Source organism: Dysidea avara, chromosome 3, assembly GCF_963678975.1.
Source record: "Dysidea avara chromosome 3, odDysAvar1.4, whole genome shotgun sequence".
Classification (NCBI taxonomy): Eukaryota; Metazoa; Porifera; class Demospongiae; order Dictyoceratida; family Dysideidae; genus Dysidea; species Dysidea avara.
This window is the reverse complement of record NC_089274.1, coordinates 45,687,799-45,707,190: the sequence shown is the minus strand read 5'-3', so window position 1 is coordinate 45,707,190 and position 19,392 is coordinate 45,687,799. Positions and strand designations below refer to the sequence as shown.

At 38.6% G+C, this 19,392-nt stretch overlaps 1 protein-coding gene across 1 annotated transcript in view; it reads left to right on the top strand.

Annotated features, from left to right (window-relative positions):
- LOC136248556 (adhesion G protein-coupled receptor L4-like) overlaps positions 1–19,392 on the top strand; it is a 215,115-nt gene that overhangs the window by 156,787 nt on the left and 38,936 nt on the right. The window contains exons 17-21 of the mRNA XM_066040325.1: positions 4,446–4,548; positions 11,750–11,820; positions 13,034–13,157; positions 13,591–13,682; positions 14,370–14,481. Coding sequence (XP_065896397.1) covers positions 4,446–4,548; positions 11,750–11,820; positions 13,034–13,157; positions 13,591–13,682; positions 14,370–14,481 — 502 coding nt within the window. The remainder of the gene's footprint in view (positions 1–4,445; positions 4,549–11,749; positions 11,821–13,033; positions 13,158–13,590; positions 13,683–14,369; positions 14,482–19,392) is intronic.

Sequence of the window (19,392 nt, the reverse complement as noted above, 5' to 3'; positions counted from 1 at the left end):
CTGATCCCTCTACAGGGTGACTTTTTCTCTCTGATCTCTCAACAGCATGACTTGTTTCTAGCTGAACATTCTACAGGCTAATCTGTTCATAGCTGAACTCTCTACAGGATGATTCAAGGGCAGTAGAGCAGGCCAAAGAGTAGGGGACCAGGCTAACTGTAAGCTGAAGACCAAAAAAAGGAAGGAAGGCTAACTACCTACTGACAATAGCTACCCTCCACCAATTATATCTCCTTATTTATAACTACACATACGTAACTTGCCACACTGTTTCTCTGAATACTGTGACTGCTCTATTAGAGTATCTAGATTTTTACTGTTCTGTTAGAGTATCTCCATCTTTTCTTGCAAACATTGTCGCATAAAAGTGGGGGATCATGGCCTCCTGGCCCCCCCATCTCCAACGGTGATTTGTTTGTAGCTGAACTCTCTAGAGGGCGGCTTGTGTATAGGGTAACTTGTTTTTAGCTGAACTCTCTACAGGGTGATTTGTTTGTAGCTGAACTCTCTACAGGATGATTTGTTTGTAACTGAACTCACTACAGAGTAAATTTGTTTGTAGCTGAACTCTCTACAATATGATTTGTTTGTAGCAAAAACTCTCTGTAGGTTGTAGCTGAACTCTCTACAGGGTGGTTTCTTTGTAGCTAAGCTATCTACAAGGTGGCTTCTTCTAGTTGATCTCTCTACAGGGTTACTTGTTTCCAGCTGATCTCTCTATAGGGTAATGTGGCTGAACTCTCTACAGGGTAGTTTTTTTGTAGCTGAACTATCTACAAACAACTTCTTCTAGCTGATCTCTCTACAGAATGATTTGTTTCTAGCTGAACTCTCTACAGGGTGATCTATTCGTAGCTGAACTTCCTACAGGGTGATTTGTTTGTAGCTGAGCTCTCTATGGGGTGACTTGTTTTGTAGCTGATCTCTCTATAGGGTAACTTGTTTGTGACTGAACTCTCTACAGGATGGTTTCTTTGTAACTGAACTATCTACAGGGTGGTCTGTTACAGGGTGATTTTTTGTAGCTGGACTCTCTACAGGGTGACTTGTTTCTAGCTGATTTCTCTATAGAGTAACTGAGTAACTTGTTTCTAGCTAAACTCACTACAGGGTGGCTTGTTTGTAGCTGAACTCTCTGCAGGGTGATTTGTTTGTAGCTGAGATCTCTATAGGGTGACTTGTTTGTAGTCTACAGGGTTACGTGTTTGTTGCTGATCTCTATAGGGCAGCTTGTTTGTAGCTGAACTCTCTACAGAGTAGTTTCTTTGTAGCTGATCTCTCTACATGGTGACTTGATTCTAGCTGATCTCTGCATGCAGGGTAAATCATTTCTAGCTAATTTCTCTACAGGGTGACTTGTGTCTAGCTGATCTATCTACAGGGTGATTTGTCTGTAGCTGAATTTTCTACAGGGTAATTTGTTTGTAGCTGAACTCTCTACAGGGTCACCTTTTTGTAGCTGATCTCTCTACAGGGTGAGTTTTCCTAGCTGAACTTTCTACAGGGTGATTTGCTTTTAGCTGATCTCTCTACAGGGTGACTTGTTTCTAGCTGGGCTCTCTACAAGGTGACCTAATTTCTTGTAGCTGAACTCTATACAAGGTGATTTGTTTGTGGCTGAACTCTCTACAAGGTGAATTGGTTTCAAGCCGATCTCCCTACAGGGTGACTTGTAATAGTCTGAATCGCTGGAGCAATTTATTTGTAGTTGTATGGTGACTATTAGGGTGCTGAATGCTCTATTAGGGTGCTGAATGCTCTATTAGGGTGACTGTTCTATTAGAGTATCTCAATCTCGCTTTTGCTACATGTAGTTTGCTTTTGAATCATAACTAAGTGGTTTGTATTCCAATTCTTCTGTACTACTGCAAGGACTTTCTATGATGATTATTCCAGCTACATACCGATTTTAAGCTCATTTCTCTAAGCAGTTTGCCTGGTAGGCGTGAAAACTAATAGTTTTTTTTATTCATAAAATTTGATCGCATAACTGTGACACAGGTTGGGTTTTGTGTCATATCTCCATGGTCTTTATCTTGATTCCTTTCAAACCACAAAAAGGCACTCCTACGATGGTAGGGTCCGAAAAATCAACTTTTACAAATCGACCCCCTTGCCAATGTGGGATGTTCACTGTAGTATACAATTGCTAGATCCACCATGAAACCGAATATACGATTGTTGTCTTCACAGAAATATCGCTTTTTGTATGTCACGAGATGCAAAATTTAGTTTTGAAATTTCGTGCTCTGCACAAAAGACTGGACGAAACTTGCTACTTAGCCAGATTTTATCTAGAGTTGTTGTAGTTAAAAAGTCACACAGCAGTAAGCAAATGATTTGCCACATTCACAGCACAGGGCCACTTTCTTTAAAAATTACAAAACGAAGCACGAACTTTTGAATTCAAGCTGCCCTACCAGCCAAGACAAGAAAAGCCAAATATTCTTCACAGTATTGTGATTAGGTTGGGTACATAGTCTGTCTATGCTGTAAGTCTAGAAAGGATCTGAGACATCTCACCATCTGAGTGATGAGCGTCAAAAGTTTCTGCAACATGTGGGAGTTATATTGTGCCTTCTAGCCATTTCTAACACTTCTGCAGCCACAATACCCATCAATGATGCACTGGAACAATGGCAAAAGATGTACCTGGACAGTTGGTGCCGGTGGTTGTCAATTTTGGCTAATCGCTTGACGTATTTCAATATAATACGTCAAACTGTTATTGAGAGTATTATAGTGTAACACATTCATTGTTGGATTAGCAGCTAAATCTTAAGTTTTACATTTAAATTGATGGGTCAGTATCTGACCAGCCATGCATAAACCATAATAAGTGACATTTCTGACTTAAAAGGAACAAAGCATGTATTGAAAATAGCTACTACCCATGAAATCATGAATCTAGTAAATTTTGAAGAATTTAAATGTTCAAAATTTGTCAGTGGGGCCCCAGTTCCCTGCACTTATAACTCACTACCAAATCTGGAAACCACTTTGGAAAAATCCTGGATACACCCCTGTATTGTGCAAGCAGTAGTGTATAGTAACAGTGTTAACACTGGTATCATGGGTATATCACTGGTATCTTGGGTAGCACTAAGCTTGCACCAATTATGCCAGCATAATTTCAAGCATAATAGGCTAGCAAAAGCATCAAGCATTATGCCAGCGTAATAGGTGACTGGATTTTGGAAAAAAACAATCCAAATCACACAATAGAAGTTTTGAGATAAATGGTTTTAAAGAATTTAAGTCAGCATAACTTTGCCAAGGATAGCATACACACATGAAATTTACACAAAAGATGCATCAATTTATTACCTTTCAGACCACTTTCAGTACTTGTAGCTGCTTGTAGAGTTTCCCACCAAATAAGACAGAAAATCTGAGCAGTTGGATGAGCGAAGTAGTTTCCTATCACGAGTGCTCACAAAGGGATGGAGGGTGGTGGGGTAGGCATGAGAAAGACTTCAAAATGGAGGCAGACCACGATTGGAGTCCAGACGCGAGATAACAGGGCTGTGCTGGCTCCTTAGTGGCTGATATGTAGCAAAATCATTAGAAGAAATGTCTAGCCAACATTCTCAGGCCATCCACCAGTAAACCACTGATTCTTGCCAAGCCAGGTCCTTCACAAGGTCAGAAAGCTCTCCATAGCACCCAGAAAAGACATCTATTAAAACCAGCCTCGAGTAGTTTGAGTAGTACTGAGGGTCAAAACTAGTAATACGATAGTGTCGCTATCCACTGGTGGTGTTGGTTTGATTTTGTCTAATGTGTGATTGGATCGGCTTTGTAAAATCCATTCACATAGGACAATTTCAAGACTTTTAATTAAATACACAATGCGCATGCCAAAAATGCAGCAAAACATGAACACACTTAATACTGCATTTCATATCAAGAAAATGTGCAACAGCAGTCAGGAATGCTAATAAAACAACCAACTTTAGAGCATGAACTTGATTTTGAAAGCATAATTCCTAGGTAGTACTGGTATCTTAGGCAACAGTTATATCATGGGTATCAATGGTATTGTGGGCATCATTGGTGAAGTATGATATCAGTGTTACCACTGTTACTATACAGTACCACTTGGACAATAACACAATAATGTAATAATGATGTATCTAAGGACATAGAACTGCCCAATATGTATATAGGATTCCCAATATCTATATCATATTGGAGGTTCAATGTAATTTCGAATAGAGCTGTAAAATTGTGTGACTGTTGTATTAGAATTTCTGACTGCTCTATTAGGGTCTTTTTACAGAATTGCACAAATTGCAGATTTCTCACTGGTAATCCTTCAGAATGCTAGCATAATTTCCAATTCTCACACTCACCCATTATTCCTAAATTTATGCTGGCATTATTACCACATCCCTATTATTGAATTATATGACACATGCTGCACAATTTCCTTTGCACTGTAGTGAAGACAGCATTTCTGACAGAAGTATGATCATTTCTAGTCAAATTTCAAAAGGGCACATAGACCTGCCTCCCAATGGAACTGTACTGCTAAAATATGACAAAGTAAGATTTATAATTAACTGTTATTAATAACTAATAATGCAATTTCTACCATAGATATAATGTCTTTAAGTAAAACGTGTGCATGTAGTAGTGGTCCCTCCATTATGCCATTGATTAACCAAACATTCCATAACCCAAACAGTGGAATTGAATCAAGACACTGTCGTGCGGCCCAAGAAGCCGGTGCGCAACACCCGTGAGTATATTGACAGGAAGAAGAAAACGCAATTTTCGCACCTCCGTAGCTCTGTGCTTCCTTGACGAAACAAGACGATTTTTGCTGTGGACACTCCCTCCAACTTCAGTACTCCACATTCCAAATTTGAGCGAAATCGCTTCACACGTTCCCGAGATATGCGACTTCAAAAATTAGCTTAGTTTCTTCGTTTTTTTTTCCTTCTTATTTTTCTTCCACTTGTCGCACACTTACAAAAACTGCTATAAAACGCGAACGCCATATCCGATTGCCTTGAAATTTGGCACACAGAAGGGGGGTATAAAAGCGCATCTCGGTACCAATTTTGGCTGGAATACGATAAACAAGCAAAGAGTTATGAGTGATTATTCACGAAAAATAACACCAATATGTTGTCACGTCTACAGGGTAAACCGAGTATGGGAAGAAGCTGAAAATCAGTGGGTGAATAGGTTAACTATTGAACCTAAACCTGTTGTGGTTTGAAAGCTAAAAACCAGGAAGATACAACGAAAAAACCAACAGTGTGTAACAATTATGCAATCGAAATTAGCTAATAAAAAAACCACTGCTTGCCACGCCTACCAGATAAACCGCTTGGGGTAATGCTTTGAAAGTAGTTGTACAGATGGACTAATCATCTTAGAAAGGCTCATCAATGGTGTAGAAGAATCATACTTAAAGCCACGGAGTTATAACACAAAATCCAACTTGGTGCAGCAAGTGCGAGATCGAGTTACTCTAATAGAGCAGTCATCCTAATAGAGCAGTCACCCTGAAGAGAATTCAAGAGATCAGCTAGAAACAAGTAACCTGTATAGAGATCAGCTACAAACAAGTCACCCTGTAGAGAGATCAGCTACAAACAATTCACCCTGTAGAGAGATCAGCTAGAAGAAGTTACCTTGTAGAGTTCAGTTACAAAGAAACCACCATGTAGAGAGTTCAGCTACAAACAAATCGCCCTGTAGAGAGATCAATAGACCTTGCAGAGAGTTCAGCTGCAAAGAAACCATCATGTAGAGAGTTCGGCTACAAACAAATCTCCCTGTAGAGAGATCAGCTAGAAGAAGTTACCTTGTAGAGACTTCAGCTACAAAGAAACCATCATTAGAGAGTTCAGCTGCAAACAAATCACCTTTAGAGAGTTCAGCTACAAACAAATCTCCCTGTAGAAAGATCAGCTAGAAGAAGTCACCTTGTAGAGAGTTCAGTTACAAAGAAACCACCATGTAGAGAGCTCAGCTACAAACTAGTGACCTTGTAGAGACATCAGCTAGAAGAAGTTACCTTGTAGAGAGTTCAGCTACAAAGAAACCATTCTGTAAAGAGCTCAGCTGCAAACAAATCACCTGTACAGAATACAGCTACAAACAAATCACCATATAGAAAGATCAGCTAGAAGAAGCTACCTTGTAGAGAGTTCAGTTACAAAGAAACCACCATGTAGAGAATTCAGCTACAAACTAGTGACCCTGTAAAGACATCAGTTAGAAGAAGTTACCTTGTAGAGAGTTCAACTACAAAGAAACCATTCTGTAAAGAGCTCAGCTGCAAACAAATCACCTATACATAATTCAGCTACAAACAAATCACCCTGTAGAGAGATCAGCTAGAAGAAGTTACCTTGTAGAGAGTTCGGCTACAAAGAAACCATCATTTAGAGAGTTCAGCTTCAAACAAATCACCTGTAGAGAGTTCAGCTACAAACAAATCTCCCTGTAGAGAGATCAGCTAGAAGAAGACACCTTGTAGAAAGTTCAGTTACAAAGAAACCACTATGTAGAGAGTTCAGCTATAAACTATTAACCTTGTAGAGACATCAGCTAGAAAAGTTACCTTGTAGAGAGTTCAGCTACAAAGAAACCATTCTGTAAAGAGCTCAGCTGCAAACAAATCACCTGTACAGAATTCAGCTACAAACAAATCACCCTGTAGAGAGATCAGCTAGAAGAAGTCACCTTGTAAAGTGTTCAGTTACAAAGAAACCACCACAGAGATTTCTGTAATCAATAATAATTATGTATTATATATATCTAATCCAAAACAGCCAAGCTGTAAAAAAAGTGTGCGGCCCTCAAAAAGGCTATGGTGAAAAAAGATGTGAAATCCAAGGTGGCGGCCAAGAAATGGCTGTGATGGTAGGTTAATAGTAAAAATTTTAATAACGACAATTCAGGTGAATTTGGTGCCGCTTGGTCTTGGCACAAAATTCACCTGAATTGCCGTTATTAAAATTTTTACCATTAACCTACCATCACAGCCATTTCTTGGCTGCCACCTTGGATTTCACATCTTTTTTCACCATAGCCTTTTTGAGGGCCGCACACTTTTTTTACAGCTTGGCTGTTTTGGATTAGATTTCATTTCTTTTTGTATTTGTATACCCCAAAGCCGGCCTATGGCCAGCTTTGGGACTTTTTTAACCTATCTTTTTTTTTACCACAGGAAGAAGAAAAGATGAAGTAGATGTACTTTAAATATTTTATCAGTAAATGTACAAATTATATATATAATACATATATTGATTATAGAAATCTCCATGGTGGTTTCTTTGTAGCTGAACACTCTACAAGGTGACTTCTTCTAGATGCTCTCTCTACAGGGTGAATTATTTGTAGCTGAATGATCTACAAGGTAACTTCTTCTAGCTGATCTCTCTACAGGGTGATTTGTTTGTAGCTGAATTCTGTACAGGCGATTTGTTTTCAGCTGAGCTCTTTACAGAATGGTTTCTTTGTAGCTGAACTCTCTGCAAGGTAACTTCTTCTAACATATCTTTCTACAGGGCAATTTGTTTGTGGCTGAATTTTCTACAGGGTAATTTCTTTGCAGCTGAACTCTCTACATGGTGGTTTCTTTGTAGTTGAACTATCTACAAGGTAATTTCTTCTATCTGACCTCTCTACAAGGTGATTTGTTTGTAGCTGAATTCTAGACAGGTGATTTGTTTGCAGCTGAGCTCTTTACAGAATGGTTTCTTTGTAGCTGAACTCTCTACAAGGTAACTTTTCTAGCTGATGTCTCTACAAGGTCACTAGTTTGTAGCTGAACTCTCTACATGATGGTTTCTTTGTAACTGAACTTTCTACAAGGTGACTTCTTCCAGCTGATCTTTCTACAGGGTGATTTGTTTGTAGCTGAACTCTCTACAAGGTAACTTCTTCTATCTGATCTCTCTACAGAGAGATTTGTTTGTAGCTGAACTCTCTACAGGTGATTTGTTTGAAGCTGAACTCTCTAAATGATGGTTTCTTTGTAGCTGAACTATCTACAAGATAACTTCTTCTAGCTGATCTCTCTACAGGGTGGTTTGTTTGTAGCTGAATTCTGTATAGGTGATTTGTTTGCAGCTGAGCTCTTTAAATAATGGTTTCTTTGTAGATGAACTCTCTACAAGGTAACTTCTTCTATCTGATCTCTCTACAGGGAGATTTGTTTGTAGCTGAACTCTCTACAGGTGATTTGTTTGTAGCTGAACTCTCTAAATGATGGTTTCTTTGTAGCTGAACTATCTACAAGATAATTTCTTCTAGCTGATCTCTCTACAGGGTGGTTTGTTTGTAGCTGAATTCTGTATAGGTGATTTGTTTGCAGCTGAGCTCTTTAAATAATGGTTTCTTTGTAGATGAACTCTCTACAAGGTAACTTCTTCTAGCTGATGTCTTTACAGGGTCACTAGTTTGTAGCTGAATTCTCTACATGGTGGTTTCTTTGTAACTGAACTCTCTACAAGGTAACTTTTTCTAGCTGATCTTTCTACAGGGTGATTTGTTTGTAGCTGAATTCTGTACAGGTGATTTGTTTGCAGCTGAGCTCTTTAAAGAATGGTTTCTTTGTAGCTGAACTCTCTACAAGGTAACTTCTTCTAGTTGATGTCTCTACAAGGTCATTAGTTTGTAGCTGAGCTCTCTACATGGTGGTTTCTTTGTAACTGAACTCTCTACAAGGTGACCTCTTCTAGCTGATCTTTCTACAGGGTGATTTGTTTGAAGCTGAACTCTCTACAAGGTAACTTCTTCTAGCTGATCTCTCTACAGGGAGATTTGTTTGTAGCTGAACTCTCTACATGATGGTTTCTTTGTAGCTGAACTCTCTGCAAGGTAACTTCTTCTATTGATCTCTCCACAGGGCGATTTGTTTGTAGCCGAACTCCCTACATGGTGGTTTCTTTGTAGCTGAACTCTACAAGGTGATTTCTTCTAGCTGATCTCTCTACAGGGTGACTTGTGTGTAGCTGATCTCTATACAGGTTTCTTGTTTCTAGCTGATCTCTTGAATTCTCTTCATGCAGGGTGACTGCTCTATTAGAGTATCTTGATCTTGCACTTGCTGCACCAAGTTGGATTTCGTGTTATAACTCCGTGGCCTTAAGTCTGATTCTTCTACACCATTGATGAGCCTTTGTAAGATGATTACTCCATCTGTACAACGATTTTCAAAGCATTACCCGAAGCAGTTTATCTGGTAGGCGTGGCAAGCAGTCGTTTTTTTTATTAGCTAATCTCGATTGTATAATTGTTACATACTGTTGGTTTTTTCGTTGTATCTTCCTGTTTTTAGCTCGATTTCTTTCAAACCACAACAGGTTTGAGGTTCAATAGTTAACCTATTCACCCACCGATTTTCAGCTTCGTCCCATACGCGGTTTACCCTGTAGGCGTGACAACATATTGGTGTTATTTTTCATGAATAATCGCTGATAACTCTTTGCCTGTTTAGCGTATTCCAGCCAAAGTTGGTACCGAGATGCGTCTTGATATCCCCCTTCTGTGTGCCAAATTTTAAGGCAATCAGATGTGGCGTTCGCGTTTTATAGCAGTTTTTGTAAGTGTGCGACAAGAAAAAGAAAAATAAGAAGAAAAAAAACAAAAAAACGAAGAAACTGAGTTAATTTTTGAAGTCGCATATCTCGAGAACGCGTGAAGCGATTTCGCTCAAATTTGGAATGTTGAGTGCTGCAGTTGGAGGGCATGTCCACAGCAAAAATCGTCTTGTTTCATCAAGGAAGCACAGAGCTACGGAGGTGCGAAAATTACGTTTTCTTTCTTCCTGTCAATATACTCACGGATGTTACGCGCTGGCTTCTTGGGCCGCACGACACACTACCGTGTGTCTTGATATATATTTGTACATTTACTGATAAAATATTTAAAGTACATCTACTTCATCTTTGCTTCTTCCTGTGGTAAAGAAAAAAATATAGGTTAAAAAAGTCCCAAAGCTGGCCATAGGCCGGCTTTGGGGTATACAAATACAAAAAGAAATGAAATCTAATCCAAAACAGCCAAGCTGTAAAGAAAGTGTGCGGCCCTCAAAAAGGCTATGGTGAAAAAAGATGTGAAATCCAAGGTGGCGGCCAAGAAATGGCTGTGATGGTAGGTTAATGGTAAAAATTTTAATAACGACAATTCAGGTGAATTTTTGTGCCGCTTGGCACACTTTTTTTACAGCTTGGCTGTTTTGGATTAGATGTTCTTGTCTAAATTGTGCGTACTATTAGAGTAACTTGTATGTGTAAATGAATGGGCTTCATATATCGTAGTCTGAAGCACTCAGGGCCCAATGAGTTGGATAGTAGAAGGACCACTTTAATGTTTTGTCCTAGTAGCAAATAATTAATTAAAATTAGGGCTGGGACAAAGTTTTAGATGTTTCATGGATTCGAAGGTTAAGTAAACTTCGAATTATAAAAGTATTCTTCAAAGCTCCGTAATGCACTCATAGTCCACGAAAGAATTACAAATAAACATAGTTATCTTTATTGCAGCAGCTTAGTCATCTTGTGCAATCGATGTTTGTCTCTTTGTGATCGATCTTCATGTGCCACACCCACATTTAAATCATCACAATTTAGCTTGCTACCATAGTTGTAGCCTTTAAACACCATATAAAATGCATGGAAAACATCCTTTAGCCATTAGTTTATGTTTACCTATGTATGATTGTAGTATAGAGGACACGCCCATTTGCAATCAATTGCGTCATTCAGTATTGCTGCTATGCACTTTCCACATGCGTACAAAATTATTAGAAAGATGAAACTTAAGAAGGATGTGCATAAATACAAGAAAACCTGTAATTCATATAGCTAACACCAAAGCTTCGAATGTTCGAAAATTTTATTAGTGAATGTTCGAAGGTAGATTTCAATATTCATCCCAGCCCTATAATCCCTAGTTACTATAGTTAGAGCAAAACTTGTAGTATGGTGCGTGGGTGGATCAAAGGCTGCCACCTGTGATACAAATGTAAACCAGTTTACAAATGGTTGTAATGTGGCTAAGTACCACCTTTTGGCCACAGTCTGGCCACTAATTAGTTCAAAGCCATCAAAAGAGCACCACCACAGGAAGTCACAATTTACCAGGTTATGAATTTGGCCAATACATCAAACTAATGAATTGCTCTGGAATGAATATCCCACACAGCTTCTGCTTTGCACATACTCATATGAATGAATGGGATGCAGTACAACCACTGGGCTGAATTGCTATATACATGTACCACACGCTCATCCACCAATAAATAAAGCTAATATAGACTATTACTATAGTGTTAGCTATATCGCTAAACCACTCAGCAATAAATATCACATCAGCGACGTACATGAGTAAATGTGAAGCAGTACAATGGCTGGACTAATTGGTCATGTGCTCATTGGTAACATGCTACCAATGAACAAACAAGCAAGTAATGAATTAATAAACCATCAAGACAGTAATTGGTGAGAAAATTGTTCCTGGGGCACAGCACGCAGTAATAGCCAGGTTTTCTTGCTTCTTCCATGTTACAAATGGGCACCTTTGATCCGTGCACACCCCATACCACAAAACAGTTATAACACACCCTATTTGTAAGCACTCCACCCTCGGGCCAGCACCCCTTGGATGTCGTATTTACAAATAAAAAGCAAACCTCATAGGTGCATTACAACTGTAACATATAAAAGAACATTTATAATATGAAATTATATACAAATATATTAATGATTAATCTTTGCAGTTTGTAAATAAAGACAGCAATTTTACAAGTTTCCAATGTGTGTACTGGAATTACAATCTTACTGACAAAAAGTAAGTGCATTACCCTTCATATGTAATCACTACAGAGAAATGAAAGAAAGGTTAATTTCTTACGTAGTTGACAATAGTACCATGTGAGGGACATGAATTATTGGAATAGGAGTATATGAAACACATATACATCAACTTTGTCCTGTTGTGCAGTTTATTGTGTACTTCATATCACAGGAATACAGATAAACATTTTACTAGCCAAGACAACCAAAACATTTTATTCCCCATCTACAATATCTGTATAATTATAGATTTATTTAATAATTGCAAATGGAGCATTATATAGTACTGTAAACCATGTTACAGTACAATAATTATAATAAATATGTGGCAGCATTCCAAAAATAATTCTAGTGTTTTCTGATTTCATAAATTTTCTAGCCCTTGTCTATTTAACCGGCAATTTTAAACTCTGCACCATAATCATTCATCACTTAAAAGTAAAATTTCAAATGTTATAAATGTGACTGTCTCTGGCAAAACCGGTCTTATCACCCATTTGAAAGTATAGAGAAACACTGGTTTTAAATATTCAGAGTGTTGTAGCTTGTCAAGGGTGGTAGCTATGTGTACCAAATTTTCACACATTTCACACCAATTTATTACCATCCAGATCATCCAATGAGGAAGTAGTCAACAGCTAAGTTTCCCACCATTTGAGACAGTTTTTGACCAAAGTTGACTGTATCAGGCAAGCTCCAAAGGGGTGGGAGGTGGAGGCCTGGAAGGCTGGCAATAGGCTGTTTAAAAATTGAAGAGGGATGTGTTGGGATGAAATTAGGCCACAGTATGGGCCATTCAGGGTTCGAAACTGGCTAAAATGAAAGGAAATGTACAGCACAGGTCATCATCCAATACCACGGAGCTGTACAATCACACACAGCCATCTCCTGGTTGGCCAGGTCTCCATCAAGGCCCCAGACCACTCGTACAGCTCGCCACTTTGCTTGAAAAAAGCAGCTAGCAAAAGCAGACTACTTTACCCTGGTCGACTGTGACAGTGAAATTTGATAGTGCATTCATAAAACTTTGTGTTTGCGTGAAAAAATCTAACTTCCTGTCTTGGGCGATAAGACTGGTTTTCGCAAATCCAGTCACAAATATGCATATCATGTTTTGGGCCAAGAATATAAGTCTATGCATAGCTGGGTATTCGTATTTTTGTATACTGTAGCTACTGCATGTGAATATTTTTGCATCATATACATAGCAATAAAACTGTTGGAGGGTGGGCATTTGATGGCATCAAGCAGGACACCACTCCAGGGCTTCCTGTATTGTGTAATACTACTCATCTAACCAGTTTTGCTGTTCTTGTTGGAACTCAAGAACCGGTAACTCCATGATATATTTGTAATTGATAATTGTGATTATACATACAAAGGGTTAAATGTGTATGCATTGTTACTCAAAACTTTTGCTTTTAACTTAATGTCTTGAACAATTGATTTTGAATCTTGACAGACTCTCCAGACGCTACAGTGTATTTCTTTTTTTCATATTCACTATAAATGGATGTGTCAGTTATATTATACTTATATAGAAGATGTGGTAGTCCATCTTACTGCATGCTTTATTTTAGTGGTATCTTCATCACACAATTAACCTCAGTCCATATAGTGTGTAGTTAGGGGTGTGATTATGATGTCTCATTTGTTGTATCACAGTGATTATAATAATTAGCACTACATAATCTCATACTTTGGAAGGCACTTAATGGTCATTGTGTTATTGGATAATCAATATGTTCATTTTTTACCCTTTTAGGCACCATTCTCACTTCGTATTGCCAGCTATGTTGGTTGTTTCATATCTATGGTCTGTCTTTTTATAAATACCACAGCAATCATATTTCAAAGGTAATAATACTGTGAACAACTCTGTATAAAATAGGACATACATAATAATATAAATTTAAACTTGCCTTTTGACACACTGGAGTACATACAATGTATGTTTGATGGACTTACAGTACCTGGGCCTCCTATGTGTCCCATTTATCTTTGCTTACAGTCGATTTGCAGTAGTACGGCATGATGGCTTCCCTGCATTATAAGTCTGGCACCATTTTTTCTACTAATGTGGCGTGCATAGATTCACCAGTCATAATAATGTTACAATAACATAAGCAAACAAGTAGAATGAAAAATTAGGAATTTTATAAGCATGATTAGGGATCAAAGAATTAGCAGTGAAACAAGTAAGGTTACCTACACCTTAAAATATACTATAATCTGTCATTGGTATAGACTGAAGTAGGGATTAATATCCACTAGTATATCTTCAGGTGTGTGACCTTACTTGTTTCACTACTTTATATTTCTTTGATCCCTAATTGAACTTAAAAATTCCTTTTTCCTTGTACTTGTTCATTGAAAACCCTAAAAAGACACCAGTATACTGTGATAATACTAGGACTCATACCCATGGTTCCATTGTAGGTATATGTACATCTAAAACCAGGCCAACTTACTATAGGGTAACTTCAAAGTGGTGTATAGTAACTTTTTAGTATTTATTATTGTTATTGCTGCTTGTTCCTTCAGAAAAAAGATATTTAAAGGAAAAGTGTACAAAGTGCATTTAAACCTCAGCATTGCCCTCCTCATTGCATTACTTACATTTGTTAGTGGAGTTGAGACTGCCACAGGAAACACAGTAAGTGTGTTCATATATTACATGCATACCACCAGTATTTGTACACCAGGTTTCACTGTAGCTTAATCTTTGTATTTTTGAGCTTATGAGGAGCGTGTACAGTAATTTTACATGTCAGCACAGAGTAATACACAATACTGCATCTTTTGAATCATTAGGAGTCTTGCCAAATTGTACTACACAATGAAATCTGTGACATTAATAGTAATATCATATGATATTTGCATAAATTTATACATGCAGTACACACTGAATAGCTTTTTTATGCCTTGCATGATGCTTTAAACAACTGAGATGGCCATATCTATAGATATACATATACATACTGAAGCAGGTTTGCTGTTTTGCATTTGCTCAAAACCAGTGTATAGAACTCCAAGGTCAATGTATTTGGATCAAGACACACGATAGTGTGTCGTGCGGCCCAAGAAGCCGGCGCGCCACACCGTGAGTATATTAACAGGAAGAAAGAGAACGCAATTTTCACACCTATGTAGCTCTGTGATCCCTTATTCGATTGGAACCAAATTTGCTACAGACATGCCGGCCAGTTATGGGAGTATACATACCAAATTTGAAGAAAAGCGGTCCAGCCATTTCCGAGATACGAGCGAACAACATTTCGTTTTAATTTCTTCGTTTTTTTTCATCTTCATTTCGCACACTTCGTAAAATCTACCATAAAACACGAATGCGTAATCGGATAGGATTGAAATTTCGCACACTTGAAGGGCTCATTAAGGCGGATCTCAGTACCAACTTTGGTAGGAATCCGGTGAACATTCACGGAGTTATGACCGATTATGTGCATAAAATAAGGTCGAAGGTCTGTCACGCCTACAGTGTAAACCCCTTGGAGGAATCAGTTGAAAATTGATATGTAGATGGAGTAACCATCGTAGGAGTGCCTTTTTGTGGTTTCAAAGGAATTGAGATAAAGACCATGGAGATATGACACAAAACCCAACCTGTGTCAAAATTACGCGATCGATTTTTATGATTAAAAAAACTATTAGTTTTCACATCTACCAGGCAAATCGTTTAGAGCAATGAGCTGAAAATCAGTATGTAGCTGGATAATCATCATAGAAAGTCCTTGCAGTAGTACAGAAGAATCGGAATACAAACCACTGAGTTATGATTCGAAAGGAAACTACGTGTAGCAAATGCGAGATCGAGATACTCTAATAGAACAGTCACCCTAATAGAGCATTCAGCTACGTTTATAACGTACTGCATTATAGAATTATATTACATTGCAAGATATTCTGTACAGAATTCAGCTACAAACAGTTAATCTGATAGACAATTCAGCTACATGTAAGTCACTGTGTAGAGAGTTCATCTAGAAACAAGTCACCCTGTAGAGAGATCAGCTAGAAGAAATCACCTTGTAGAGAGTTCAGCTACAAAGAAACCATCATGTAGAGAGTTCAGCTGCAAACAAATCACCCTGTAGAGAGTTCAGCTATGAACAGATCACCCTGTAGAGAGTTCAGCTAGAAACAAATCAACCTGTAGAGAGTTCAGTTACAAAGAAATCACCATGTAGAGAGTTTAGCTGCAAACAAATCATCCTGTAGAGAGATCAGCTAGAAAAAATCACGTTGTAGAGAGTTCAGCTACAAAGAAACCATCATGTAGAGAGTTCAGCTGCAAAAAAATCAATCACTCTGTAGAGAGTTCAGCTAGAAGAAGTCACCTTGTAGAGAGTTCCGCTGCAAATAAATCACCCTGTAGAGAATTCAGCTAGAAACAAATCACCCTGTAGAAAGATCAGCTAGAAGAAGTTACCTTGTAGAGAGTTCAGCTACAAAGAAACCACCATGTAGAGAGTTCAGCTGCAAACAAATCACCTGTAGAGAGTTCAGCTAGAAACAAGTCACCCTGTAGAGAGATCAGCTAGAAACAAGTCACCCTGTAGAGAGTTCAGCTACAAAGAAACCACCATGTAGAGAGTTTAGCTGCAAACAAATCACCCTGTAGAGAGTTCAGCTACGAACAGATCACCCTGTAGAGAGTTCAACTACAAACAAATCACCCTGTAGAGAGTTCAGTTACAAAGAAACCACCATGTAGAGAGTTCAGCTGCAAACAAATCACCCAGTAGAGAGTTCAGCTATGAACAGATCACCCTGTTGAGAGTTCAGTTAGAAACAAGTCATCCTGTAGAGAGATCAGCTAGAAGTATCACCTTGTAGAGAGTTCAGCTACAAACAAATCACCTGTAGAGAGTTCAGCTACAAACAAATCACCCTGTAGAGAGATCAGCTAGAAGAAGTCACCTTGTAGAGAGTTCAGCTATAAAGAAACCACCATGTAAAGAGTTCAGCTGCAAACAAATCACTTGTAGAGAGATCAGCTAGAAACAAGTCACCCTGTAGAGAGATCAGCTAGAAACAAGTCACCCTGTAGAGAGTTCAGCTAGAAGAAGTCACATCGTAGAGAGTTCAGCTACAAAGAAACTACCATGTAGAGAGTTCAGCTGCAAACAAATCACACTGTAGAGAACTCAGCTACAAATAAATATGCCCTGTAAAAATATCAGCTAGAAGAAGTTACCTTGTAGAGAGTTCAGCTACAAAGAAACCACCATGTAGAGAGTTCAGCTGCAAACAAATCACCCTGTAGAGAGTTCAGCTACGAACAGATCACCCTGTAGAGAGTTCAACTACAAACAAATCACCCTGTAGAGAGTTCAGTTACAAAGAAACCACCATGTAGAGAGTTCAGCTGCAAACAAATCACCCTGTAGAGAGATCAGCTAGAAGAAATCACCTTGTAGAGAGTTCAGCTACAAAGAAACCATCATGTAGAGAGTTCAGCTGCAAAAAAAAAATCAATCACTATGTAGAGAGTTCAGCTAGAAGAAGTCACCTTGTAGAGAGTTCAGCTGCAAATAAATCACCCTGTAGAGAATTCAGCTAGAAACAAATCACCCTGTAGAAAGATCAGCTAGAAGAAGTTACCTTGTAGAGAGTTCAGCTACAAAGAAACCACCCAGTAGAGAGTTCAGCTGCAAACAAATCACCCTGTAGAGAGATCAGCTAGAAGAAATCACCTTGTAGAGAGTTCAGCTACAAAGAAATCATCATGTAGAGAGTTCAGCTGCAAACAAATCACCTGTAGAGAGTTCAGCTAGAAACAAGTCACCCTGTAGAGAGATCAGCTAGAAACAAATCACCCTGTAGAGAGTTCAGCTAGAAGAAGTCACATTGTAGAGAGTTCAGCTACAAAGAAACTACCATGTAGAGAGTTCAGCTGCAAACAAATCACCCTGTAGAGAACTCAGCTACAAACAAATATGCCCTGTAAAAATATCAGCTAGAAGAAGTTACCTTGTAGAGAGTTCAGCTACAAAGAAACCACCATGTAGAGAGTTCAGCTGCAAACAAATCACCCAGTAGAGAGTTCAGCTATGAACAGATCACCCTGTTGAGAGTTCAGTTAGAAGTATCACCTTGTAGAAAGTTCAGCTACAAACAAATCACCTGTAGAGAGTTCAGCTACAAACAAATTACCCTGTAGAGAGATCAGCTAGAAGAAGTCACCTTGTAGAGAGTTCAGCTATAAAGAAACCACCATGTAGAGAGTTCAGCTGCAAACAAATCACTTGTAGAGAGTTCAGCTAGAAACAAGTTACCCTGTAGAGAGATCAGCTAGAAACAGGTCACCCTGTAGAGAGGCCAGCTAGAAGAAGTCACATTGTAGAGAGTTCAGCTACAAAGAAACTACCATGTAGAGAGTTCAGCTGCAAACAAATCACCCTGTAGAGAACTCAGCTACAAACAAATCGCTCTGTAGAAAGATCAGCTAGAAGAAGTTACCTTGTAGGGAGTTCAGCTACAAAAAAATCACCCTGTAGAGAGTTCAGCTACAAAGAAATCATCATGTAGAGAGTTCAGCTACAAATAAATCATCATGTAGAGAGTTCAGCTGCAAACAAATCATCCTGTAGAGAGTTCAGCTTTGAAACGATCACCCTGTAGAGAGTTCAGCTAGAAGAAGTCACCTTTTAGAGAGTTCAGCTACAAAGCAACCACCATGTAGAGAGTTCAGCTGCAAACAAATCACTTGTAGAGAATTCAGCTAGAAACAAGTCACCCTGTAGAGAGATCAGCTAGAAACAGGTCACCCTGTAGAGAGTTCAGCTAGAAGAAGTCACATTGTAGAGAGTTCAGCTACAAAGAAACTACCATGTAGAGAGTTCAGCTGCAAACAAATCACCCTGTAGAGAACTCAGCTACAAACAAATCGCCCTGTAGAAAGATCAGCTAGAAGAAGTTACCTTGTAGGGAGTTCAGCTACAAACAAATCACCCTGTAGAGAGTTTAGCTACAAAGAAACCACCATGTAGAGAGTTCAGCTGCAAACAAATCACCCTGTAGAGAATTCAGCTACAAACAAATCGCCCTGTAGAGAGACCAGCTAGAAACAAGTCACCCTGTAGACAGATCAGCTAGAAGAAGTTACCTTGTAGAGAGTTAAGCTGCAAACAAATCACCCTGTAGAGAATTCAACTACAAACAGATAACCCTGCAGAGAGTTCAGCTAGAGTCAAGTCACCCTGTAGAGAGAATCCTGTAAAGAGTTCATCTACGTACAAGCAAATCATCCTGTAAAGAGTTCAGCTACATTTCAAGTCACCCAGTAGAGAGATCAGCTGCAAATTATCCTGTGGGGATTAATTGACATGTAATAAATATATGCATTATATATATAATTTGTACATTTACTGATAAAATCAGAATGAGTTAAAGTATTTATAAAATCTGCTTCATCTTTTTCCTGTGGTAAAGAAAAAAATATAGGTTAAATAGCCCCAAAGCTGGCCATAGGCCGGCTTTGGGGTATACAAATACAAAAAGAAGTGAAATCTAATCAAAAACAGCCAAACTGTAAAAAAAGGAG